Below are 27,540 nucleotides of genomic sequence, written 5' to 3'. Positions count from 1 at the left end.
ATTGTCTACTGTCCAGGTGTGTGTTACTCGTACTAGCACAGACAGGTTGCTTCCCGGTCCAGCTCCCGTCGCCCCGGCAGGTTCTGTGTTCTGACCCCTCGGCCAGGTATAACCCTGGCTGACAGGTGTAGATCAGGGTGTAACCTAGAGACGGCAACTCTATGGCAGACACATCCACCTGGGTGGGCATCTCTGGCTGGCTACAGTGGTGGGCTGGAGAGAGAGAGGGGGGAGGGAGAGGAGAGAGAGGGGGGGGGAGTGGGGAGGGGAGAGGGAGGTAGGGGGGAGAGGGGAGGGAGGGAGGGAGGGGGGTGGGGGGGAGAGGAGAGAGAGGGAGGGGGGGAGTGGGGGGAGGGATGGGGAGGGAGAGGAGAGAGACAGAGAGGGAGGGGGGAGGAGAGAAAGAGAGAGGGAGGGGGGAGGAGAGAGAGAGAGAGGGAGGGGGAGGAGAGAGAGAGAGAGAGAGAGAGAGAGAGAGGGGGGAGGGAGGGATGGGGAGGGGGGGATGGGTTTAGAAGAGGGGAGGATAGATGGAGGGGGAGGAGAGGTGGATTTAGAAGAGGGGAGGATGGATGGAAGGGGAGGAGAGGGGGATTTAGAAGAGGGGAGGATAGATGGAGGGGGAGGAGAGGTGGATTTAGAAGAGGGGGGATAGATGGAGGGAGGACAGAGATGGATTTAGAAGAGGGGAGGATAGATGGAGGGAGGACAGAGTTGGATTTAGAAGAGGGGAGGAAAGGTGGAGGGGGAGGAGAGGTGGATTTAGAAGAGGGGAGGATAGATGAAGGGGGAGGAGAGGTGGATTTAGAAGAGGGGAGGGAGGGAGGGAGGGAGGGAGGGAGGGAGGGAGGGAGGGAGGGAGGGAGGGAGGGTGGATGTATTTAGAAGACAGAAAAATTAATGTTCTAGACACAAAATAAGGATGTTAAGAAATAAAAAGCAGAAGGAGACAGGACATTAAACAATACTACATGTCTCTACATCCAAGATGCACGTTAAGTCAGGTGTGTATACTTACCTAAACACTCCATGTCAGGTTGGGTAGACAGGTGTGTGTGTGTATACTTACCTATACACTCCATGTCAGGTTGGGTAGACAGGTGTGTGTGTGTATACTTACCTATACACTCCATGTCAGGTTGGGTAGACAGGTGTGTGTGTGTATACGTACCTATACACTCTGGTTGGAAGCCATTCCAGGTCAGGTTGGGTAGACAGGTACGTGTTGTGGAGCCTTGTAGCAGGTAGCCCTTCCTACAGCTGAACAATACTGTACTGCTGATCTGTAGGGTGGAGACACACCTCAGGGTTAGAGACAGACACACACCTCAGGGTTAGAGACAGACACACACCTCAGGGTTAGAGACAGATACACACCTCAGGGTTAGAGACAGACACACACCTCAGGGTTAGAGACAGACACACACCTCAGGGTTAGAGACAGACACACAACTCAGGGTTAGAGACAGACACACACCTCAGGGTTAGAGACAGACACACACCTCAGGGTTAGAGACAGATACACACCTCAGGGTTAGAGACAGACACACACCTCAGGGTTAGAGACAGACACACACCTCAGGGTTAGAGACAGACACACACCTCAGGGTTAGAGACAGACACACACCTCAGGGTTAGAGACAGACACACACCTCAGAGACAGATACACACCTCAGGGTTAGAGACAGACACACACCTCAGAGACAGATACACACCTCAGGGTAGAGACAGACACACACCTCAGGGTTAGAGACAGATACACACCTCAGGGTTAGAGACAGACACACACCTCAGAGACAGATACACACCTCAGGGTAGAGACAGACACACACCTCAGGGACAGACACACACCTCAGGGTTAGAGACAGACACACACCTCAGGGTTAGAGACAGACACACACCTCAGGGTTAGAGACAGACACACACCTCAGGGTTAGAGACAGACACACACCTCAGGGTTAGAGACAGACACACACCTCAGGGACAGACACACACCTCAGGGTTAGAGACAGACACACACCTCAGGGACAGATACACACCTCAGGGTTAGAGAGAGATACACACATAAGGGTTAGAGACAGACACACACCTCAGGGTTAGAGACAGATACACACCTCAGGGTTAGAGACAGACACACACCTCAGAGACAGATACACACCTCAGGGTAGAGACAGACACACACCTCAGGGACAGACACACACCTCAGGGTTAGAGACAGACACACACCTCAGGGTTAGAGACAGACACACACCTCAGGGTTAGAGACAGACACACACCTCAGGGTTAGAGACAGACACACACCTCAGGGTTAGAGATAGACACACACCTCAGGGTTAGAGACAGACACACACCTCAGGGACAGACACACACCTCAGGGTTAGAGACAGACACACACCTCAGGGACAGATACACACCTCAGGGTTAGAGAGAGATACACACATCAGGGTTAGAGACAGACACACACCTCTGGGACAGACACACACCTCAGGGTTAGAGACAGACACACACCTCAGGGTTAGAGACAGACACACATCTCAGGGTTAGAGACAGATACACACCTCAGGGTTAGAGACAGGCACACACCTCAGGGACAGATACACACCTCAGGGTTAGAGACAGACACACACCTCAGGGACAGATACACACCTCAGGGTTAGAGACAGATACACACCTCAGGGTTAGAGACAGACACACACCTCAGGGACAGATACACACCTCAGGGTTAGAGACAGACACACACCTCAGGGTTAGAGACAGACACACATCTCAGGGTTAGAGACAGATACACACCTCAGGGTTAGAGACAGGCACACACCTCAGGGACAGACACACACCTCAGGGTTAGAGACAGACACACACCTCAGGGTTAGAGACAGATACACACCTCAGGGACAGATACACACCTCAGGGTTAGAGACAGACACACACCTCAGGGTTAGAGACAGACACACACCTCCGGGTTAGAGACAGACACACACCTCCGGGTTAGAGACAGACACACACCTCAGGTTTAGAGACAGATACACACCTCAGAGACAGATACACACCTCAGGGTTAGAGACAGACACACACACACCATATTGTAACCTGGTAGCATGCTGTCCCACATCCCCACAGTATTGTAACCTGGTAGCATGCTGTCCCACATCCCCACAGTATTGTAACCTGGTAGCATGCTGTCCCACATCCCCACAGTATTGTAACCTGGTAGCATGCTGTCCCACATCTCCACAGTATTGTAACCTGGTAGCATGCTGTCCCACATCCCCACAGTATTGTAACCTGGTAGCATGCTGTCCCACATCCCCACAGTATTGTAACCTGGTAGCATGCTGTCCCACATCCTCACAGTATTGTAACCTGGTAACAAGCTGTCCCACATCCCCACAGTATTGTAACCTGGTAACATGCTGTACCACATCCCCACAGTATTGTAACCTGGTAGCCTTGGGTGTTGTTCTGGTTTCCAAACAGGGGGGTTCCAGGATCTCCGCAGGTGGTGTGACTGGGATCTGAAACAGACACGTAATAATAACACTATAGAAATTACTACTTACATTTAGTGGTATCATGTAAACGCTTCATAATGCTGGAACCGAAAACACTCTAAAATACATTGTTCTGGTATGGGATGGCTTAGTGCCTGGTCTGAGTTGGTTACTGAGATCTAGTAGGACCCATTCTGAGTGCCTGGTCTGAGTTGGTTACTGAGATCTAGTAGGACCCATTCTGAGTGCCTGGTCTGAGTTGGTTACTGAGATCTAGTAGGACCCATTCTGAGTGCCTGGTCTGAGTTGGTTACTGATAGGACACATTCTGAGTGCCTGGTCTGAGTTGGTTACTGAGATCTAGTAGGACCCATTCTGAGTGCTTGATCTGAGTTGGTTACTGAGATCTAGTAGGACCCATTCTGAGTGCTTGGTCTGAGTTGTTTACTGAGATCTAGTAGGACCCATTCTGACAGCCTGGTCTGAGTTGGTTACTGAAAGTTAGTTGGACCAATTCTGACAGCCTGGTCTGAGTTGGTTACTGCTAGGACCCATTCTGAGTGCCTGGTCTGAGATGGTTACTGAGAGTTAGTTGGACCCATTCTGACAGCCTGGTCTGAGTTGGTTACTGAGAGTTAGTTGGACCCATTCTGACAGCCTGATCTGAGTTGGTTACTGATAGGACCCATTCTGAGTGCCTGGTCTGAGTTGGTTACTGAGAGTTAGTAGGACCCATTCTGAGTGCCTGGTCTGAGTTGGTTACTGATACGACCCATTCTGAGTGCCTGGTCTGAGTTGGTTACTGAGAGTTAGTAGGACCCATTCTGAGCGCCTGGTCTGAGTTGGTTACTGAGATCTAGTAGGACCCATTCTGAGTGCCTGGTCTGAGTTGGTTACTGAGATCTAGTAGGACCCATTCTGAGTGCCTGGTCTGAGTTGGTTACTGAGATCTAGTAGGACCCATTCTGAGTGCTTGATCTGAGTTGGTTACTGAGATCTAGTAGGACCCATTCTGAGTGCTTGGTCTGAGTTGTTTACTGAGATCTAGTAGGACCCATTCTGAGTGCCTGGTCTGAGTTGGTTACTGAGATCTAGTAGGACCCATTCTGAGTGCTTGGTCTGAGTTGGTTACTGAGAGTTAGTTGGACCCATTCTGAGTGCCTGGTCTGAGTTGGTTACTGATAGGACCCATTCTGAGTACCTGGTCTAAGTTGGTTACTGACAGGACCCATTCCGAGTGCCTGGTCTTAGTTGGTTACTGATAGGACCCATTCTGAGTGCCTGGTCTGAGTTGGTTACTGAGAGTTAGTTGGACCCATTCTGACAGCCTGGTCTGAGTTGGTTACTGAGAGTTATTTGGACCCATTCTGAGTGCCTGGTCTGAGTTGTTTACTGAGAGTTAGTTGGACCCATTCTGACAGCCTGGTCTGAGTTGGTTACTGAGAGTTAGTTGGACCCATTCTCAGTGCCTGGTCTGAGTTGTTAACTGAGAGTTAGTTGCACCCATTCTGAGCACCTGGTCTGAGTTGGTTACCGATAGGACCCATTTTTAGTGCCTGGTCTGAGTTGGTTACTGATAGGACCCATTCTGAGTGCCTGGTCTGAGTTGGTTACAGATAGGACCCATTCTGAGTGCCTGGTCTGAGTTGGTTAATGAGAGTTAGTAGGACCCATTCTGACAGCCTGGTCTGAGTTGGTTACTGAGAGTTAGTTGGACCCATTCTCAGTGCCTGGTCTGAGTTGTTTACTGAGAGTTAGTTGGACCCATTCTGAGTGCCTGGTCTGAGTTGTTTACTGAGAGTTAGTTGGACCCATTCTGACAGCCTGGTCTGAGTTGGTTACTGAGAGTTAGTTGGACCCATTCTCAGTGCCTGGTCTGAGTTGTTTACTGAGAGTTAGTTGGACCCATTCTGAGCGCCTGGTCTGAGTTGGTTACCGATAGGACCCATTTTTAGTGCCTAGTCTGAGTTGGTTACTGATAGGACCCATTCTGAGTGCCTGGTCTGAGTTGGTTACTGAGAGTTAGTAGGACCCATTTTGAGTGCCTGGTCTGAGTTGGTTACTGAGATCTAGTAGGACCCATTCTGAGTGCCTGGTCTGAGTTGGTTACTGAGATCTAGTAGGACCCATTCTGAGTGCCTGGTCTGAGTTGGTTACTGAGATCTAGTAGGACCCATTCTGAGTGCTTGGTCTGAGTTGGTTACTGAGATCTAGTAGGACCCATTCTGAGTGCTTGGTCTGAGTTGTTTACTGAGATCTAGTAGGACCCATTCTGAGTGCCTGGTCTGAGTTGGTTACTGAGATCTAGTAGGACCCATTCTTAGTGCCTGGACTGAGTTGGTTACTGAGAGTTATTTGGACCCGTTCTGAGTGACTGGTCTGAGTTGGTTACTGAGATCTAGTAGGACCCATTCTTAGTGCCTGGACTGAGTTGGTTACTGATAGGACCCATTCTGACAGCCTGGTCTGAGTTGGTTACTAAGAGTTAGTAGGACCCATTCTGAATGCCTGGTCTGAGTTGGTTACTGAGAGTTAGTAGGACCCATTCTGAGTGCCTGGTCTGAGTTGGTTACTAAGAGTTAGTAGGACCCATTCTGAATGCCTGGTCTGAGTTGGTTACTGAGAGTTATTTGGACCCATTCTGAGTGCCTGGTCTGAGTTAGTTACTGAGAGGTAGTTGGACCCATCCTGAGTGCCTGGCCTGAGTTGGTTACTGATAGGACCCATTCTGAGCGCCTGGTCTGAGTTGGTTACTGATAGGACCCATTCTGAGTGCCTGGTCTGAGTTGGTTACTGAGAGTTAGTTGGACCCATTCTGACAGCCTGGTCTGAGTTGGTTACTGATAGGACCCATTCTGACAGCCTGGTCTGAGTTGGTTACTGATAGGACCCATTCTGACAGCCTGGTCTGAGTTGGTTACTGATAGGACCCATTCTGAGTGCCTGGTCTGAGTTGGTTACTGATAGGACCCATTCTGACAGCCTGGTCTGAGTTAGTTACTGAGAGTTAGTAGGACCCATTCTGAGTGCCTGGTCTGAGTTGGTTACTAAGAGTTAGTAGGACCCATTCTGAGTGCGTGGTCTGAGTTGGTTACTGAGAGTTAGTTGGACCCATTCTGAGTGCCTGGTCTGAGATGGTCACTGAGAGTTAGTTGGACCCAGTCTGACAGCCTGGTCTGAGTTGGTTACTGAGAGTTAGTAGGACCCATTCTGAGTGCCTGGTCTGAGTTGGTTACTGATACGACCCATTCTGAGTGCCTGGTCTGAGTTGGTTACTGAGATTTAGTTGGACCCATTCTGACAGCCTGGTCTGAGATGGTTACTGATAGGACCCATTCTGAGTGCCTGGTATGAGTTGGTTAATGAGAGTTATTTGGACCCATTCTCAGTGCCTGGTCTGAGTTGGTAACTGAGAGTTAGTTGGGCCCATTCTGACAGCCTGGTCTGAGTTGGTTACTGAGAGTTAGTTGGACCAATTCTCAGTGCCTGGTCTGAGTTGGTTACTGAGAGTTAGTTGGACCCATTCTGAGTGACTGATCTGAGTTGGTTACTGATAGGACCCATTCTGACAGCCTGGTCTGAGTTGGTTACTGAAAGTTAGTTGGACCAATTCTGACAGCCTGGTCTGAGTTGGTTACTGATAGGACCCATTCTGAGTGCCTGGTCTGAGATGGTTACTGAGAGTTAGTTGGACCCATTCTGACAGCCTGGTCTGAGTTGGTTACTGAGAGTTAGTTGGACCCATTCTGACAGCCTGATCTGAGTTGGTTACTGATAGGACCCATTCTGAGTGCCTGGTCTGAGTTGGTTACTGATACGACCCATTCTGAGTGCCTGGTCTGAGTTGGTTACTGAGAGTTAGTTGGACCCATTCTGAGCGCCTGGTCTGAGTTGGTTACCCATAGGACCCATTTTCAGTGCCTGGTCTGAGTTGGTTACTGAGAGTTAGTTGGACCCATTCTCAGTGCCTGGTCTGAGTTGTTTACTGAGAGTTAGTTGGACCCATTCTGAGCGCCTGGTCTGAGTTGGTTACCCATAGGACCCATTTTCAGTGCCTGGTCTGAGTTGGTTAATGAGAGTTAGTTGGACCAATTCTGAGCGCCTGGTCTGAGTTGGTTACTAATAGGACCCATTCTGAGTGCCTGGTCTGAGTTGGTTACTGATAGGACCCATTCTGAGTGCCTGGTCTGAGTTGGTTACTGAGAGTTAGTAGGACCCATTCTGAGTGCCTGGTCTGAGTTGGTTACTGATAGGACCCATTCTGAGTGCCTGGTCTGAGTTGGTTACTGAGATTTAGTTGGACCCATTATGACAGCCTGGTCTGAGTTGGTTACTGATAGGACCCATTCTGAGTGCCTGGTCTGAGTTGGTTAATGAGAGTTATTTGGACCCATTCTGAGTGCCTGGTCTGAGTTGGTTACTGATACGACCCATTCTGAGTGCCTGGTCTGAGTTGGTTACTGAGAGTTAGTTTGACCCATTCTGAGCGCCTGGTCTGAGTTGGTTACCCATAGGACCCATTTTTAGTGCCTGGTCTGAGTTGGTTACTAATAGGACCCATTCTGAGTGCCTGGTCTGAGTTGGTTACTGATAGGACCCATTCTGAGTGCCTGGTCTGAGTTGGTTACTGAGAGTTAGTAGGACCCATTCTGAGTGCCTGGTCTGAGTTGGTTACTGATAGGACCCATTCTGAGTGCCTGGTCTGAATTGGTCACAGAGGTAGTTGGACCCATTCTGAGTGACTGGTCTGAGTTGGTTACTGATAGGACCCATTCTGAGTGCCTGGTCTGAGTTGTTTACTGAGAGTTAGTTGGACCCATCCTGAGTGCCTGGCCTGAGTTGGTTACTGAGAGTTAGTTGGACCCATTCTGAGTGACTGGTCTGAGTTGGTTACTGAGATCTAGTAGGACCCATTCTTAGTGCCTGGACTGAGTTGGTTACTGATAGGACCCATTCTGACAGCCTGGTCTGAGTTGGTTACTGAGAGTTAGTTGGACACATTCTGAGTGCCTGGTCTGAGTTGGTTACTGAGAGGTAGTTGGACCCATCCTGAGTGCCTGGCCTGAGTTGGTTACTGATAGGACCCATTCTGAGCGCCTGGTCTGAGTTGGTTACTGATAGGACCCATTCTGAGTGCCTGGTCTGAGTTGGTTACTGAGAGTTAGTTGGACCCATTCTGAGTGACTGGTCTGAGTTGGTTACTGATAGGACCCATTCTGAGTGCCTGGTCTGAGTTGTTTACTGAGAGTTAGTTGGACCCATCCTGAGTGCCTGGCCTGAGTTGGTTACTGAGAGTTAGTTGGACCCATTCTGAGTGACTGGTCTGAGTTGGTTACTGATATCTAGTAGGACCCATTCTTAGTGACTGGTCTGAGTTGGTTATTGAGATCTAGTAGGACCCATTCTTAGTGCCTGGACTGAGTTGGTTACTGATAGGACCCATTCTGACAGCCTGGTCTGAGTTGGTTACTGAGAGGTAGTTGGACCCATTATGACAGCCTGGTCTGAGTTGGTTACTGATAGGACCCATTCTGAGTGCCTGGTCTGAGTTGGTTAATGAGAGTTATTTGGACCCATTCTGAGTGCCTGGTCTGAGTTGGTTACTGATACGACCCATTCTGAGTGCCTGGTCTGAGTTGGTTACTGAGAGTTAGTTGGACCCATTCTGAGTGCCTGGTCTGAGTTGTTTACTGAGAGTTAGTTTGACCCATTCTGAGCGCCTGGTCTGAATTGGTTACCCATAGGACCCATTTTTAGTGCCTGGTCTGAGTTTGTTACTAATAGGACCCATTCTGAGTGCCTGGTCTGAGTTGGTTACTGATAGGACCCATTCTGAGTGCCTGGTCTGAGTTAGTTACTGAGAGTTAGTAGGACCCATTCTCAGTGCCTGGTCTGAGTTGGTAACTGAGAGTTAGTTGGGCCCATTCTGAGTGCCTGGTCTGAGTTGGTTACTGATAGGACCCATTCTGAGTACCTGGTCTAAGTTGGTTACTGACAGGACCCATTCCGAGTGCCTGGTCTTAGTTGGTTACTGATAGGACCCATTCTGAGTGCCTGGTCTGAGTTGGTTACTGAGAGTTAGTTGGACCCATTCTGACAGCCTGGTCTGAGTTGGTTACTGAGAGTTATTTGGACCCATTCTGAGTGCCTGGTCTGAGTTGTTTACTGAGAGTTAGTTGGACCCATTCTGACAGCCTGGTCTGAGTTGGTTACTGAGAGTTAGTTGGACCCATTCTCAGTGCCTGGTCTGAGTTGTTAACTGAGAGTTAGTTGGACCCATTCTGAGCACCTGGTCTGAGTTGGTTACCGATAGGACCCATTTTTAGTGCCTGGTCTGAGTTGGTTACTGATAGGACCCATTCTGAGTGCCTGGTCTGAGTTGGTTACAGATAGGACCCATTCTGAGTGCCTGGTCTGAGTTGGTTAATGAGAGTTAGTAGGACCCATTCTGACAGCCTGGTCTGAGTTGGTTACTGAGAGTTAGTTGGACCCATTCTCAGTGCCTGGTCTGAGTTGTTTACTGAGAGTTAGTTGGACCCATTCTGAGTGCCTGGTCTGAGTTGTTTACTGAGAGTTAGTTGGACCCATTCTGACAGCCTGGTCTGAGTTGGTTACTGAGAGTTAGTTGGACCCATTCTCAGTGCCTGGTCTGAGTTGTTTACTGAGAGTTAGTTGGACCCATTCTGAGCGCCTGGTCTGAGTTGGTTACCGATAGGACCCATTTTTAGTGCCTGGTCTGAGTTGGTTACTGAGAGTTAGTAGGACCCATTTTGAGTGCCTGGTCTGAGTTGGTTACTGAGATCTAGTAGGACCCATTCTGAGTGCCTGGTCTGAGTTAGTTACTGAGATCTAGTAGGACCCATTCTGAGTGCCTGGTCTGAGTTGGTTACTGAGATCTAGTAGGACCCATTCTGAGTGCTTGGTCTGAGTTGGTTACTGAGATCTAGTAGGACCCATTCTGAGTGCTTGGTCTGAGTTGTTTACTGAGATCTAGTAGGACCCATTCTGAGTGCCTGGTCTGAGTTGGTTACTGAGATCTAGTAGGACCCATTCTTAGTGCCTGGACTGAGTTGGTTACTGAGAGTTATTTGGACCCGTTCTGAGTGACTGGTCTGAGTTGGTTACTGAGATCTAGTAGGACCCATTCTTAGTGCCTGGACTGAGTTGGTTACTGATAGGACCCATTCTGACAGCCTGGTCTGAGTTGGTTACTGAGAGTTAGTAGGACCCATTCTGAGTGCCTGGTCTGAGTTGGTTACTAAGAGTTAGTAGGACCCATTCTGAATGCCTGGTCTGAGTTGGTTACTGAGAGTTATTTGGACCCATTCTGAGTGCCTGGTCTGAGTTAGTTACTGAGAGGTAGTTGGACCCATCCTGAGTGCCTGGCCTGAGTTGGTTACTGATTGGACCCATTCTGAGCGCCTGGTCTGAGTTGGTTACTGATAGGACCCATTCTGAGTGCCTGGTCTGAGTTGGTTACTGAGAGTTAGTTGGACCCATTCTGACAGCCTGGTCTGAGTTGGTTACTGATAGGACCCATTCTGACAGCCTGGTCTGAGTTGGTTACTGATAGGACCCATTCTGAGTGCCTGGTCTGAGTTGGTTACTGATAGGACCCATTCTGACAGCCTGGTCTGAGTTAGTTACTGAGAGTTAGTAGGACCCATTCTGAGTGCCTGGTCTGAGTTGGTTACTAAGAGTTAGTAGGACCCATTCTGAGTGCCTGGTCTGAGTTGGTTACTGAGAGTTAGTTGGACCCATTCTGAGTGCCTGGTCTGAGATGGTCACTGAGAGTTAGTTGGACCCAGTCTGACAGCCTGGTCTGAGTTGGTTACTGAGAGTTAGTAGGACCCATTCTGAGTGCCTGGTCTGAGTTGGTTACTGATACGACCCATTCTGAGTGCCTGGTCTGAGTTGGTTACTGAGAGTTAGTAGGACCCATTCTGAGCGCCTGGTCTGAGTTGGGTACTGACAGGACCCATTCTGAGTAACTGGTCTGAGTTGGTTACTGAGATTTAGTTGGACCCATTCTGACAGCCTGGTCTGAGATGGTTACTGATAGGACCCATTCTGAGTGCCTGGTATGAGTTGGTTAATGAGAGTTATTTGGACCCATTCTCAGTGCCTGGTCTGAGTTGGTAACTGAGAGTTAGTTGGGCCCATTCTGACAGCCTGGTCTGAGTTGGTTACTGAGAGTTAGTTGGACCAATTCTCAGTGCCTGGTCTGAGTTGGTTACTGAGAGTTAGTTGGACCCATTCTGAGTGACTGATCTGAGTTGGTTACTGATAGGACCCATTCTGACAGCCTGGTCTGAGTTGGTTACTGAAAGTTAGTTGGACCAATTCTGACAGCCTGGTCTGAGTTGGTTACTGATAGGACCCATTCTGAGTGCCTGGTCTGAGATGGTTACTGAGAGTTAGTTGGACCCATTCTGACAGCCTGGTCTGAGTTGGTTACTGAGAGTTAGTTGGACCCATTCTGACAGCCTGATCTGAGTTGGTTACTGATAGGACCCATTCTGAGTGCCTGGTCTGAGTTGGTTACTGATACGACCCATTCTGAGTGCCTCGTCTGAGTTGGTTACTGAGAGTTAGTTGTACCCATTCTGAGTGCCTGGTCTGTGTTGGTTACTGAGAGTGAGTTGGACCCATTCTGAGTGCCTGGTCTGAGTTGTTTACTGAGAGTTAGTTGGACCCATTCTGACAGCCTGGTCTGAGTTGGTTACTGAGAGTTAGTTGGACCCATTCTCAGTGCCTGGTCTGAGTTGTTTACTGAGAGTTAGTTGGACCCATTCTGAGCGCCTGGTCTGAGTTGGTTACCCATAGGACCCATTTTCAGTGCCTGGTATGAGTTGGTTAATGAGAGTTAGTTGGACCAATTCTGAGCGCCTGGTCTGAGTTGGTTACTAATAGGACCCATTCTGAGTGCCTGGTCTGAGTTGGTTACTGATAGGACCCATTCTGAGTGCCTGGTCTGAGTTGGTTACTGAGAGTTAGAAGGACCCATTCTGAGTGCCTGGTCTGAGTTGGTTACTGATAGGACCCATTCTGAGTGCCTGGTCTGAGTTGGTTACTGAGATTTAGTTGGACCCATTATGACAGCCTGGTCTGAGTTGGTTACTGATAGGACCCATTCTGAGTGCCTGGTCTGAGTTGGTTAATGAGAGTTATTTGGACCCATTCTGAGTGCCTGGTCTGAGTTGGTTACTGATACAACCCATTCTGAGTGCCTGGTCTGAGTTGGTTACTGAGAGTTAGTTTGACCCATTCTGAGCGCCTGGTCTGAGTTGGTTACCCATAGGACCCATTTTTAGTGCCTGGTCTGAGTTGGTTACTAATAGGACCCATTCTGAGTGCCTGGTCTGAGTTGGTTACTGATAGGACCCATTCTGAGTGCCTGGTCTGAGTTGGTTACTGAGAGTTAGTAGGACCCATTCTGAGTGCCTGGTCTGAGTTGGTTACTGATAGGACCCATTCTGAGTGCCTGGTCTGAATTGGTCACAGAGGTAGTTGGACCCATTCTGAGTGACTGGTCTGAGTTGGTTACTGATAGGACCCATTCTGAGTGCCTGGTCTGAGTTGTTTACTGAGAGTTAGTTGGACCCATCCTGAGTGCCTGGCCTGAGTTGGTTACTGAGAGTTAGTTGGACCCATTCTGAGTGACTGGTCTGAGTTGGTTACTGAGATCTAGTAGGACCCATTCTTAGTGCCTGGACTGAGTTGGTTACTGATAGGACCCATTCTGACAGCCTGGTCTGAGTTGGTTACTGAGAGTTAGTTGGACACATTCTGAGTGCCTGGTCTGAGTTGGTTACTGAGAGGTAGTTGGACCCATCCTGAGTGCCTGGCCTGAGTTGGTTACTGATAGGACCCATTCTGAGCGCCTGGTCTGAGTTGGTTACTGATAGGACCCATTCTGAGTGCCTGGTCTGAGTTGGTTACTGAGAGTTAGTTGGACCCATTCTGAGTGACTGGTCTGAGTTGGTTACTGATAGGACCCATTCTGAGTGCCTGGTCTGAGTTGTTTACTGAGAGTTAGTTGGACCCATCCTGAGTGCCTGGCCTGAGTTGGTTACTGAGAGTTAGTTGGACCCATTCTGAGTGACTGGTCTGAGTTGGTTACTGATATCTAGTAGGACCCATTCTTAGTGACTGGTCTGAGTTGGTTATTGAGATCTAGTAGGACCCATTCTTAGTGCCTGGACTGAGTTGGTTACTGATAGGACCCATTCTGACAGCCTGGTCTGAGTTGGTTACTGAGATTTAGTTGGACCCATTATGACAGCCTGGTCTGAGTTGGTTACTGATAGGACCCATTCTGAGTGCCTGGTCTGAGTTGGTTAATGAGAGTTATTTGGACCCATTCTGAGTGCCTGGTCTGAGTTGGTTACTGATACGACCCATTCTGAGTGCCTGGTCTGAGTTGGTTACTGAGAGTTAGTTGGACCCATTCTGAGTGCCTGGTCTGAGTTGTATACTGAGAGTTAGTTTGACCCATTCTGAGCGCCTGGTCTGAATTGGTTACCCATAGGACCCATTTTTAGTGCCTGGTCTGAGTTTGTTACTAATAGGACCCATTCTGAGTGCCTGGTCTGAGTTGGTTACTGATAGGACCCATTCTGAGTGCCTGGTCTGAGTTAGTTACTGAGAGTTAGTAGGACCCATTCTGAGTGCCTGGTCTGAGTTGGTTACTAAGAGTTAGTAGGACCCATTCTGAGTGCCTGGTCTGAGTTGGTTACTGAGAGTTAGTTGGACCCATTCTGAGTGCCTGGTCTGAGATGGTCACTGAGAGTTAGTTGGACCCAGTCTGACAGCCTGGTCTGAGTTGGTTACTGAGAGTTAGTAGGACCCATTCTGAGTGCCTGGTCTGAGTTGGTTACTGATACGACCCATTCTGAGTGCCTGGTCTGAGTTGGTTACTGAGAGTTAGTAGGACCCATTCTGAGCGCCTGGTCTGAGTTGGGTACTGACAGGACCCATTCTGAGTAACTGGTCTGAGTTGGTTACTGAGATTTAGTTGGACCCATTCTGACAGCCTGGTCTGAGATGGTTACTGATAGGACCCATTCTGAGTGCCTGGTATGAGTTGGTTAATGAGAGTTATTTGGACCCATTCTCAGTGCCTGGTCTGAGTTGGTAACTGAGAGTTAGTTGGGCCCATTCTGACAGCCTGGTCTGAGTTGGTTACTGAGAGTTAGTTGGACCAATTCTCAGTGCCTGGTCTGAGTTGGTTACTGAGAGTTAGTTGGACCCATTCTGAGTGACTGATCTGAGTTGGTTACTGATAGGACCCATTCTGAGTGCCTGGTCTGAGATGGTTACTGAGAGTTAGTTGGACCCATTCTGACAGCCTGGTCTGAGTTGGTTACTGAGAGTTAGTTGGACCCATTCTGACAGCCTGATCTGAGTTGGTTACTGATAGGACCCATTCTGAGTGCCTGGTCTGAGTTGGTTACTGATACGACCCATTCTGAGTGCCTCGTCTGAGTTGGTTACTGAGAGTTAGTTGTACCCATTCTGAGTGCCTGGTCTGTGTTGGTTACTGAGAGTGAGTTGGACCCATTCTGAGTGCCTGGTCTGAGTTGTTTACTGAGAGTTAGTTGGACCCATTCTGACAGCCTGGTCTGAGTTGGTTACTGAGAGTTAGTTGGACCCATTCTCAGTGCCTGGTCTGAGTTGTTTACTGAGAGTTAGTTGGACCCATTCTGAGCGCCTGGTCTGAGTTGGTTACCCATAGGACCCATTTTCAGTGCCTGGTCTGAGTTGGTTAATGAGAGTTAGTTGGACCAATTCTGAGCGCCTGGTCTGAGTTGGTTACTAATAGGACCCATTCTGAGTGCCTGGTCTGAGTTGGTTACTGATAGGACCCATTCTGAGTGCCTGGTCTGAGTTGGTTACTGAGAGTTAGTAGGACCCATACTGAGTGCCTGGTCTGAGTTGGTTACTGATAGGACCCATTCTGAGTGCCTGGTCTGAGTTGGTTACTGAGATTTAGTTGGACCCATTATGACAGCCTGGTCTGAGTTGGGTACTGATAGGACCCATTCTGAGTGCCTGGTCTGAGTTGGTTAATGAGAGTTATTTGGACCCATTCTGAGTGCCTGGTCTGAGTTGGTTACCCATAGGACCCATTTTTAGTGCCTGGTCTGAGTTGGTTACTAATAGGACCCATTCTGAGTGCCTGGTCTGAGTTGGTTACTGATAGGACCCATTCTGAGTGCCTGGTCTGAGTTGGTTACTGAGAGTTAGTAGGACCCATTCTGAGTGCCTGGTCTGAGTTGGTTACTGATAGGACCCATTCTGAGTGCCTGGTCTGAGTTGTTTACTGAGAGTTAGTTGGACCCATCCTGAGTGCCTGGCCTGAGTTGGTTACTGAGAGTTAGTTGGACCCATTCTGAGTGACTGGTCTGAGTTGGTTACTGAGATCTAGTAGGACCCATTCTTAGTGCCTGGACTGAGTTGGTTACTGATAGGACCCATTCTGACAGCCTGGTCTGAGTTGGTTACTGAGAGTTAGTTGGACACATTCTGAGTGCCTGGTCTGAGTTGGTTACTGAGAGGTAGTTGGACCCATCCTGAGTGCCTGGCCTGAGTTGGTTACTGATAGGACCCATTCTGAGCGCCTGGTCTGAGTTGGTTACTGATAGGACCCATTCTGAGTGCCTGGTCTGAGTTGGTTACTGAGAGTTAGTTGGACCCATTCTGAGTGACTGGTCTGAGTTGGTTACTGATAGGACCCATTCTGAGTGCCTGGTCTGAGTTGTTTACTGAGAGTTAGTTGGACCCATCCTGAGTGCCTGGCCTGAGTTGGTTACTGAGAGTTAGTTGGACCCATTCTGAGTGACTGGTCTGAGTTGGTTACTGATAGCTAGTAGGACCCATTCTTAGTGACTGGTCTGAGTTGGTTATTGAGATCTAGTAGGACCCATTCTTAGTGCCTGGACTGAGTTGGTTACTGATAGGACCCATTCTGACAGCCTGGTCTGAGTTGGTTACTGAGAGGTAGTTGGACCCATCCTGAGTGCCTGGACTGAGTTGGTTACTGATAGGACCCATTCTGAGCGCCTGGTCTGAGATGGTTACTGAGAGTTAGTTGGACCCATTCTGACAGCCTCGTCTGAGTTGGTTACTGAGAGTTAGTTGGACCCATTCTGACAGCCTGATCTGAGTTGGTTACTGATAGGACCCATTCTGAGTGCCTGGTCTGAGTTGGTTACTGATACGACCCATTCTGAGTGCCTCGTCTGAGTTGGTTACTGAGAGTTAGTTGTACCCATTCTGAGTGCCTGGTCTGTGTTGGTTACTGAGAGTGAGTTGGACCCATTCTGAGTGCCTGGTCTGAGTTGTTTACTGAGAGTTAGTTGGACCCATTCTGACAGCCTGGTCTGAGTTGGTTACTGAGAGTTAGTTGGACCCATTCTCAGTGCCTGGTCTGAGTTGTTTACTGAGAGTTAGTTGGACCCATTCTGAGCGCCTGGTCTGAGTTGGTTACCCATAGGACCCATTTTCAGTGCCTGGTCTGAGTTGGTTAATGAGAGTTAGTTGGACCAATTCTGAGCGCCTGGTCTGAGTTGGTTACTAATAGGACCCATTCTGAGTGCCTGGTCTGAGTTGGTTACTGATAGGACCCATTCTGAGTGCCTGGTCTGAGTTGGTTACTGATAGGACCCATTCTGAGTGCCTGGTCTGAGTTGGTTACTGAGATTTAGTTGGACCCATTATGACAGCCTGGTCTGAGTTGGTTACTGATAGGACCCATTCTGAGTGCCTGGTCTGAGTTGGTTAATGAGAGTTATTTGGACCCATTCTGAGTGCCTGGTCTGAGTTGGTTACTGATACGACCCATTCTGAGTGCCTGGTCTGAGTTGGTTACTGAGAGTTAGTTTGACCCATTCTGAGCGCCTGGTCTGAGTTGGTTACCCATAGGACCCATTTTTAGTGCCTGGTCTGAGTTGGTTACTAATAGGACCCATTCTGAGTGCCTGGTCTGAGTTGGTTACTGATAGGACCCATTCTGAGTGCCTGGTCTGAGTTGGTTACTGAGAGTTAGTAGGACCCATTCTGAGTGCCTGGTCTGAGTTGGTTACTGATAGGACCCATTCTGAGTGCCTGGTCTGAATTGGTCACAGAGGTAGTTGGACCCATTCTGAGTGACTGGTCTGAGTTGGTTACTGATAGGACCCATTCTGAGTGCCTGGTCTGAGTTGTTTACTGAGAGTTAGTTGGACCCATCCTGAGTGCCTGGCCTGAGTTGGTTACTGAGAGTTAGTTGGACCCATTCTGAGTGACTGGTCTGAGTTGGTTACTGAGATCTAGTAGGACCCATTCTTAGTGCCTGGACTGAGTTGGTTACTGATAGGACCCATTCTGAGTGCCTGGTCTGAGTTGTTTACTGAGAGTTAGTTGGACCCATCCTGAGTGCCTGGCCTGAGTTGGTTACTGAGAGTTAGTTGGACCCATTCTGAGTGACTGGTCTGAGTTGGTTACTGAGATCTAGTAGGACCCATTCTGAGTGCCTGGTCTGAGTTGTTTACTGAGAGTTAGTTGGACCCATTCTGACAGCCTGGTCTGAGTTGGTTACTGAGAGTTAGTTGGACCCATTCTCAGTGCCTGGTCTGAGTTGTTTACTGAGAGTTAGTTGGACCCATTCTGAGCGCCTGGTCTGAGTTGGTTACCCATAGGACCCATTTTCAGTGCCTGGTCTGAGTTGGTTAATGAGAGTTAGTTGGACCAATTCTGAGCGCCTGGTCTGAGTTGGTTACTAATAGGACCCATTCTGAGTGCCTGGTCTGAGTTGGTTACTGATAGGACCCATTCTGAGTGCCTGGTCTGAGTTGGTTACTGATAGGACCCATTCTGAGTGCCTGGTCTGAGTTGGTTACTGAGATTTAGTTGGACCCATTATGACAGCCTGGTCTGAGTTGGTTACTGATAGGACCCATTCTGAGTGCCTGGTCTGAGTTGGTTAATGAGAGTTATTTGGACCCATTCTGAGTGCCTGGTCTGAGTTGGTTACTGATACGACCCATTCTGAGTGCCTGGTCTGAGTTGGTTACTGAGAGTTAGTTTGACCCATTCTGAGCGCCTGGTCTGAGTTGGTTACCCATAGGACCCATTTTTAGTGCCTGGTCTGAGTTGGTTACTAATAGGACCCATTCTGAGTGCCTGGTCTGAGTTGGTTACTGATAGGACCCATTCTGAGTGCCTGGTCTGAGTTGGTTACTGAGAGTTAGTAGGACCCATTCTGAGTGCCTGGTCTGAGTTGGTTACTGATAGGACCCATTCTGAGTGCCTGGTCTGAATTGGTCACAGAGGTAGTTGGACCCATTCTGAGTGACTGGTCTGAGTTGGTTACTGATAGGACCCATTCTGAGTGCCTGGTCTGAGTTGTTTACTGAGAGTTAGTTGGACCCATCCTGAGTGCCTGGCCTGAGTTGGTTACTGAGAGTTAGTTGGACCCATTCTGAGTGACTGGTCTGAGTTGGTTACTGAGATCTAGTAGGACCCATTCTTAGTGCCTGGACTGAGTTGGTTACTGATAGGACCCATTCTGACAGCCTGGTCTGAGTTGGTTACTGAGAGTTAGTTGGACACATTCTGAGTGCCTGGTCTGAGTTGGTTACTGAGAGGTAGTTGGACCCATCCTGAGTGCCTGGCCTGAGTTGGTTACTGATAGGACCCATTCTGAGCGCCTGGTCTGAGTTGGTTACTGATAGGACCCATTCTGAGTGCCTGGTCTGAGTTGGTTACTGAGAGTTAGTTGGACCCATTCTGAGTGACTGGTCTGAGTTGGTTACTGATAGGACCCATTCTGAGTGCCTGGTCTGAGTTGTTTACTGAGAGTTAGTTGGACCCATCCTGAGTGCCTGGCCTGAGTTGGTTACTGAGAGTTAGTTGGACCCATTCTGAGTGACTGGTCTGAGTTGGTTACTGATATCTAGTAGGACCCATTCTTAGTGACTGGTCTGAGTTGGTTACTGAGATCTAGTAGGACCCATTCTTAGTGCCTGGACTGAGTTGGTTACTGATAGGACCCATTCTGACAGCCTGGTCTGAGTTGGTTACTGAGATTTAGTTGGACCCATTATGACAGCCTGGTCTGAGTTGGTTACTGATAGGACCCATTCTGAGTGCCTGGTCTGAGTTGGTTAATGAGAGTTATTTGGACTCATTCTGAGTGCCTGGTCTGAGTTGGTTACTGATACGACCCATTCTGAGTGCCTGGTCTGAGTTGGTTACTGAGAGTTAGTTGGACCCATTCTGAGTGCCTGGTCTGAGTTGTTTACTGAGAGTTAGTTTGACCCATTCTGAGCGCCTGGTCTGAGTTGGTTACCCATAGGACCCATTTTTAGTGCCTGGTCTGAGTTTGTTACTAATAGGACCCATTCTGAGTGCCTGGTCTGAGTTGGTTACTGATAGGACCCATTCTGAGTGCCTGGTCTGAGTTGGTTACTGAGAGTTAGTAGGACCCATTCTGAGTGCCTGGTCTGAGTTGGTTACTGATAGGACCCATTCTGAGTGCCTGGTCTGAGTTGGTCACAGAGGTAGTTGGACCGATTCTGAGTGACTGGTCTGAGTTGGTTACTGATAGGACCCATTCTGAGTGCCTGGTCTGAGTTGTATACTGAGAGTTAGTTGGACACATCCTGAGTGCCTGGCCTGAGTTGGTTACTGAGAGTTAGTTGGACCCATTCTGAGTGACTGGTCTGAGTTGGTTACTGAGATCTAGTAGGACCCATTCTTAGTGCCTGGACTGAGTTGGTTACTGATAGGACCCATTCTGACAGCCTGGTCTGAGTTGGTTACTGAGAGTTAGTTGGACCCATCCTGAGTGCCTGGCCTGAGTTGGTTACTGAGAGTTAGTTGGACCCATTCTGAGTGACTGGTCTGAGTTGGTTACTGATATCTAGTAGGACCCATTCTTAGTGACTGGTCTGAGTTGGTTACTGAGATCTATTAGGACCCATTCTTAGTCCCTGGACTGAGTTGGTTACTGATAGGACCCATTCTGACAGCCTGGTCTGAGTTGGTTACTGAGAGGTAGTTGGACCCATCCTGAGTGCCTGGACTGAGTTGGTTACTGATAGGACCCATTCTGAGCGCCTGGTCTGAGTTGGTTACTGATAGGACCCATTCTGAGTGCCTGGTCTGAGTTGGTTACTGAGAGTTAGTTGGACCCATTCTGACAGCCTGGTCTGAGTTGGTTACTGATAGGACCCATTCTGAGTGCCTGGTCTGAGTTGGTTACTGATAGGACCCATTCTGAGTGCCTGGTCTGAGTTGGTTACTGATAGGACCCATTCTGACAGCCTGGTCTGAGTTGGTTACTGAGAGTTAGTAGGACCCATTCTGAGTGCCTGGTCTGAGTTGGTTACTAAGAGTTAGTAGGACCCATTCTGAGTGCCTGGTCTGAGTTGGTTACTGATAGGACCCATTCTGACAGCCTGGTCTGAGTTGGTTACTGAGAGTTAGTTGGACCCATTCTGAGTGCCTGGTCTGAGTTGGTTACTGATAGGACCCATTCTGAGTGCCTGGTCTGAGTTGGTTACTGAGAGTTAGTTGGACCCATTCTGAGTGACTGGTCTGAGTTGGTTACTAATAGGACCCATTCTGAGTACCTGGTCTAAGTTGGTTACTGACAGGACCCATTCTGAGTGCCTGGTCTGAGTTGGTTACTGATAGGACCCATTCTGAGTGCCTGGTCTGAGTTGGTTACTGAGAGTTAGTTGGACCCATTCTGAGTGACTGGTCTGAGTTGGTTACTGATAGGACCCATTCTGAGTGCCTGGTCTGAGTTGTTTACTGAGAGTTAGTTGGACCCATCCTGAGTGCCTGGCCTGAGTTGGTTACTGAGAGTTAGTTGGACCCATTCTGAGTGACTGGTCTGAGTTGGTTACTGATATCTAGTAGGACCCATTCTTAGTGACTGGTCTGAGTTGGTTACTGAGATCTAGTAGGACCCATTCTTAGTGCCTGGACTGAGTTGGTTACTGATAGGACCCATTCTGACAGCCTGGTCTGAGTTGGTTACTGAGATTTAGTTGGACCCATTATGACAGCCTGGTCTGAGTTGGTTACTGATAGGACCCATTCTGAGTGCCTGGTCTGAGTTGGTTAATGAGAGTTATTTGGACCCATTCTGAGTGCCTGGTCTGAGTTGGTTACTGATACGACCCATTCTGAGTGCCTGGTCTGAGTTGGTTACTGAGAGTTAGTTGGACCCATCCTGAGTGCCTGGCCTGAGTTGGTTACTGAGAGTTAGTTGGACCCATTCTGAGTGACTGGTCTGAGTTGGTTACTGAGATCTAGTAGGACCCATTCTTAGTGCCTGGACTGAGTTGGTTACTGATAGGACCCATTCTGACAGCCTGGTCTGAGTTGGTTACTGAGAGTTAGTTGGACCCATCCTGAGTGCCTGGCCTGAGTTGGTTACTGAGAGTTAGTTGGACCCATTCTGAGTGACTGGTCTGAGTTGGTTACTGATATCTAGTAGGACCCATTCTTAGTGACTGGTCTGAGTTGGTTACTGAGATCTATTAGGACCCATTCTTAGTCCCTGGACTGAGTTGGTTACTGATAGGACCCATTCTGACAGCCTGGTCTGAGTTGGTTACTGAGAGGTAGTTGGACCCATCCTGAGTGCCTGGACTGAGTTGGTTACTGATAGGACCCATTCTGAGCGCCTGGTCTGAGTTGGTTACTGATAGGACCCATTCTGAGTGCCTGGTCTGAGTTGGTTACTGAGAGTTAGTTGGACCCATTCTGACAGCCTGGTCTGAGTTGGTTACTGATAGGACCCATTCTGAGTGCCTGGTCTGAGTTGGTTACTGATAGGACCCATTCTGAGTGCCTGGTCTGAGTTGGTTACTGATAGGACCCATTCTGACAGCCTGGTCTGAGTTGGTTACTGAGAGTTAGTAGGACCCATTCTGAGTGCCTGGTCTGAGTTGGTTACTAAGAGTTAGTAGGACCCATTCTGAGTGCCTGGTCTGAGTTGGTTACTGATAGGACCCATTCTGACAGCCTGGTCTGAGTTGGTTACTGAGAGTTAGTTGGACCCATTCTGAGTGCCTGGTCTGAGTTGGTTACTGATAGGACCCATTCTGAGTGCCTGGTCTGAGTTGGTTACTGAGAGTTAGTTGGACCCATTCTGAGTGACTGGTCTGAGTTGGTTACTAATAGGACCCATTCTGAGTACCTGGTCTAAGTTGGTTACTGACAGGACCCATTCTGAGTGCCTGGTCTGAGTTGGTTACTGATAGGACCCATTCTGAGTGCCTGGTCTTAGTTGGTTACTGAGAGTTAGTTGGACCCATTCTGAGTGACTGGTCTGAGTTGGTTACTGATAGGACCCATTCTGAGTGCCTGGTCTGAGTTGTTTACTGAGAGTTAGTTGGACCCATCCTGAGTGCCTGGCCTGAGTTGGTTACTGAGAGTTAGTTGGACCCATTCTGAGTGACTGGTCTGAGTTGGTTACTGATATCTAGTAGGACCCATTCTTAGTGACTGGTCTGAGTTGGTTACTGAGATCTAGTAGGACCCATTCTTAGTGCCTGGACTGAGTTGGTTACTGATAGGACCCATTCTGACAGCCTGGTCTGAGTTGGTTACTGAGATTTAGTTGGACCCATTATGACAGCCTGGTCTGAGTTGGTTACTGATAGGACCCATTCTGAGTGCCTGGTCTGAGTTGGTTAATGAGAGTTATTTGGACCCATTCTGAGTGCCTGGTCTGAGTTGGTTACTGATACGACCCATTCTGAGTGCCTGGTCTGAGTTGGTTACTGAGAGTTAGTTGGACCCATTCTGAGTGCCTGGTCTGAGTTGTTTACTGAGAGTTAGTTTGACCCATTCTGAGCGCCTGGTCTGAGTTGGTTACCCATAGGACCCATTTTTAGTGCCTGGTCTGAGTTTGTTACTAATAGGACCCATTCTGAGTGCCTGGTCTGAGTTGGTTACTGATAGGACCCATTCTGAGTGCCTGGTCTGAGTTGGTTACTGAGAGTTAGTAGGACCCATTCTGAGTGACTGGTCTGAGTTGGTTACTGATAGGACCCATTCTGAGTGCCTGGTCTGAGTTGTATACTGAGAGTTAGTTGGACCCATCCTGAGTGCCTGGCCTGAGTTGGTTACTGAGAGTTAGTTGGACCCATTCTGAGTGACTGGTCTGAGTTGGTTACTGAGATCTAGTAGGACCCATTCTTAGTGCCTGGACTGAGTTGGTTACTGATAGGACCCATTCTGACAGCCTGGTCTGAGTTGGTTACTGAGAGTTAGTTGGACCCATCCTGAGTGCCTGGCCTGAGTTGGTTACTGAGAGTTAGTTGGACCCATTCTGAGTGACTGGTCTGAGTTGGTTACTGATATCTAGTAGGACCCATTCTTAGTGACTGGTCTGAGTTGGTTACTGAGATCTATTAGGACCCATTCTTAGTCCCTGGACTGAGTTGGTTACTGATAGGACCCATTCTGACAGCCTGGTCTGAGTTGGTTACTGAGAGGTAGTTGGACCCATCCTGAGTGCCTGGACTGAGTTGGTTACTGATAGGACCCATTCTGAGCGCCTGGTCTGAGTTGGTTACTGATAGGACCCATTCTGAGTGCCTGGTCTGAGTTGGTTACTGAGAGTTAGTTGGACCCATTCTGACAGCCTGGTCTGAGTTGGTTACTGATAGGACCCATTCTGAGTGCCTGGTCTGAGTTGGTTACTGATAGGACCCATTCTGAGTGCCTGGTCTGAGTTGGTTACTGATAGGACCCATTCTGACAGCCTGGTCTGAGTTGGTTACTGAGAGTTAGTAGGACCCATTCTGAGTGCCTGGTCTGAGTTGGTTACTAAGAGTTAGTAGGACCCATTCTGAGTGCCTGGTCTGAGTTGGTTACTGATAGGACCCATTCTGACAGCCTGGTCTGAGTTGGTTACTGAGAGTTAGTTGGACCCATTCTGAGTGCCTGGTCTGAGTTGGTTACTGATAGGACCCATTCTGAGTGCCTGGTCTGAGTTGGTTACTGAGAGTTAGTTGGACCCATTCTGAGTGACTGGTCTGAGTTGGTTACTAATAGGACCCATTCTGAGTACCTGGTCTAAGTTGGTTACTGACAGGACCCATTCTGAGTGCCTGGTCTGAGTTGGTTACTGATAGGACCCATTCTGAGTGCCTGGTCTGAGTTGGTTACTGAGAGTTAGTTGGAACCATTCTGAGTGACTGGTCTGAGTTGGTTACTGAGAGTTAGTTGGACCCATTCTGACAGCCTGGTCTGAGTTGGTTACTGATACGACCCATTCTGAGTGCCTGGTCTGAGTTGGTTACTGAGAGTTAGTTGGACCCATTCTGAGTGCCTGGTCTGAGTTGTTTACTGAGAGTTAGTTTGACCCATTCTGAGCGCCTGGTCTGAGTTGGTTACCCATAGGACCCATTTTTAGTGCCTGGTCTGAGTTTGTTACTAATAGGACCCATTCTGAGTGCCTGGTCTGAGTTGGTTACTGATAGGACCCATTCTGAGTGCCTGGTCTGAGTTGGTTACTGAGAGTTAGTAGGACCCATTCTGAGTGCCTGGTCTGAGTTGGTTACTGATAGGACCCATTCTGAGTGCCTGGTCTGAGTTGGTCACAGAGGTAGTTGGACCCATTCTGAGTGACTGGTCTGAGTTGGTTACTGATAGGACCCATTCTGAGTGCCTGGTCTGAGTTGTTTACTGAGAGTTAGTTGGACCCATCCTGAGTGCCTGGCCTGAGTTGGTTACTGAGAGTTAGTTGGACCCATTCTGAGTGACTGGTCTGAGTTGGTTACTGAGATCTAGTAGGACCCATTCTTAGTGCCTGGACTGAGTTGGTTACTGATAGGACCCATTCTGACAGCCTGGTCTGAGTTGGTTACTGAGAGTTAGTTGGACCCATCCTGAGTGCCTGGCCTGAGTTGGTTACTGAGAGTTAGTTGGACCCATTCTGAGTGACTGGTCTGAGTTGGTTACTGATATCTAGTAGGACCCATTCTTAGTGACTGGTCTGAGTTGGTTACTGAGATCTAGTCGGACCCATTCTTAGTCCCTGTACTGAGTTGGTTACTGATAGGACCCATTCTGACAGCCTGGTCTGAGTTGGTTCTGAGAGGTAGTTCGACCCATCCTGAGTGCCTGGACTGAGTTGGTTACTGATAGGACCCATTCTGAGCGCCTGGTCTGAGTTGGTTACTGATAGGACCCATTCTGAGTGCCTGGTCTGAGTTGGTTACTGAGAGTTAGTTGGACCCATTCTGACAGCCTGGTCTGAGTTGGTTACTGATAGGACCCATTCTGAGTGCCTGGTCTGAGTTGGTTACTGATAGGACCCATTCTGAGTGCCTGGTCTGAGTTGGTTACTGATAGGACCCATTCTGACAGCCTGGTCTGAGTTGGTTACTGAGAGTTAGTAGGACCCATTCTGAGTGCCTGGTCTGAGTTGGTTACTAAGAGTTAGTAGGACCCATTCTGAGTGCCTGGTCTGAGTTGGTTACTGATAGGACCCATTCTGACAGCCTGGTCTGAGTTGGTTACTGAGAGTTAGTTGGACCCATTCTGAGTGCCTGGTCTGAGTTGGTTACTGATAGGACCCATTCTGAGTGCCTGGTCTGAGTTGGTTACTGAGAGTTAGTTGGACCCATTCTGAGTGACTGGTCTGAGTTGGTTACTAATAGGACCCATTCTGAGTACCTGGTCTAAGTTGGTTACTGACAGGACCCATTCTGAGTGCCTGGTCTGAGTTGGTTACTGATAGGACCCATTCTGAATGCCTGGTCTGAGTTTGTTACTGAGAGTTAGTTGGACCCATTCTGAGTGACTGGTCTGAGTTGGTTACTGAGAGTTAGTTGGACCCATTCTGACAGCCTGGTCTGAGTTGGTTACTGAGATCTAGTAGGACCCATTCTTAGTGCCTGGACTGAGTTGGTTACTGATAGGACCCATTCTGACAGCCTGGTCTGAGTTGGTTACTGAGAGTTAGTAGGACCCATTCTGAGTGCCTGGTCTGAGTTGGTTACTAAGAGTTAGTAGGACCCATTCTGAGTGCCTGGTCTGAGTTGGTTACTGAGAGGTAGTTGGACCCATCCTGAGTGCCTGGCCTGAGTTGGTTACTGATAGGACCCATTATGAGCGCCTGGTCTGAGTTGGTTACTGATAGGACCCATTCTGACAGCCTGGTCTGAGTTGGTTACTGAGAGTTAGTAGGACCCATTCTGAGTGCCTGGTCTGAGTTGGTTACTAAGAGTTAGTAGGACCCATTCTGAGTGCCTGGTCTGAGTTGGTAACTGAGAGTTAGTTGGACCCATTCTGAGTGCCTGGTCTGAGTTGGTTACTGAGAGGTAGTTGGACCCATCCTGAGTGCCTGGCCTGAGTTGGTTACTGATAGGAACCATTATGAGCGCCTGGTCTGAGTTGGTTACTGATAGGACCCATTCTGAGTGCCTGGTTTGAGTTGGTTACTGATAGGACCCATTCTGACAGCCTGGTCTGAGTTGGTTACTGATAGGACCCATTCTGACAGCCTGGTCTGAGTTGGTTACTGATAGGACCCATTCTGACAGCCTGGTCTGAGTTGGTTACTGATAGGACCCATTCTGAGTGCCTGGTCTGAGTTGGTTACTGATAAGGACCCATTCTGACAGCCTGGTCTGAGTTAGTTACTGAGAGTTAGTAGGACCCATTCTGAGTGCCTGGTCTGAGTTGGTTACTAAGAGTTAGTAGGACCCATTCTGAGTGCCTGGTCTGAGTTGGTTACTGAGAGTTAGTTGGACCCAGTCTGACAGCCTGGTCTGAGTTGGTTACTGAGAGTTAGTTGGACCCATTCTGAGTGCCTGGTCTGAGTTGGTTACTGATACGACCCATTCTGAGTGCCTGGTCTGAGTTGGTTACTGAGAGTTAGTAGGACCCATTCTGAGCGCCTGGTCTGAGTTGGGTACTGACAGGACCCATTCTGAGTGCCTGGTCTGAGTTGGTTACTGAGATTTAGTTGGACCCATTCTGACAGCCTGGTCTGAGTTGGTTAATGATAGGACCCATTCTGAGTGCCTGGTCTGAG

At 49.0% G+C, this 27,540-nt stretch overlaps 1 protein-coding gene across 1 annotated transcript in view; it reads right to left on the bottom strand.

The window, feature by feature from the left end:
• The window catches only part of LOC110518582 (CUB and sushi domain-containing protein 2), a 552,259-nt gene that overhangs the window by 19,182 nt on the left and 505,537 nt on the right, over positions 1 to 27,540 (bottom strand). The window contains 3 exon segments of the mRNA XM_036953653.2: positions 34 to 213; positions 1,172 to 1,283; positions 3,439 to 3,512. Of these exon segments, the coding sequence (XP_036809548.2) occupies positions 34 to 213; positions 1,172 to 1,283; positions 3,439 to 3,512 (366 nt within the window).

This window comes from Oncorhynchus mykiss, chromosome 18 (genome assembly GCF_057628025.1).
Source record: "Oncorhynchus mykiss isolate SJ-2025 chromosome 18, ASM5762802v1, whole genome shotgun sequence".
NCBI lineage: Eukaryota > Metazoa > Chordata > Actinopteri > Salmoniformes > Salmonidae > Oncorhynchus > Oncorhynchus mykiss.
Note: the sequence above shows the minus strand (reverse complement) of the source record. Positions and strands in the feature narration are given on the sequence as shown.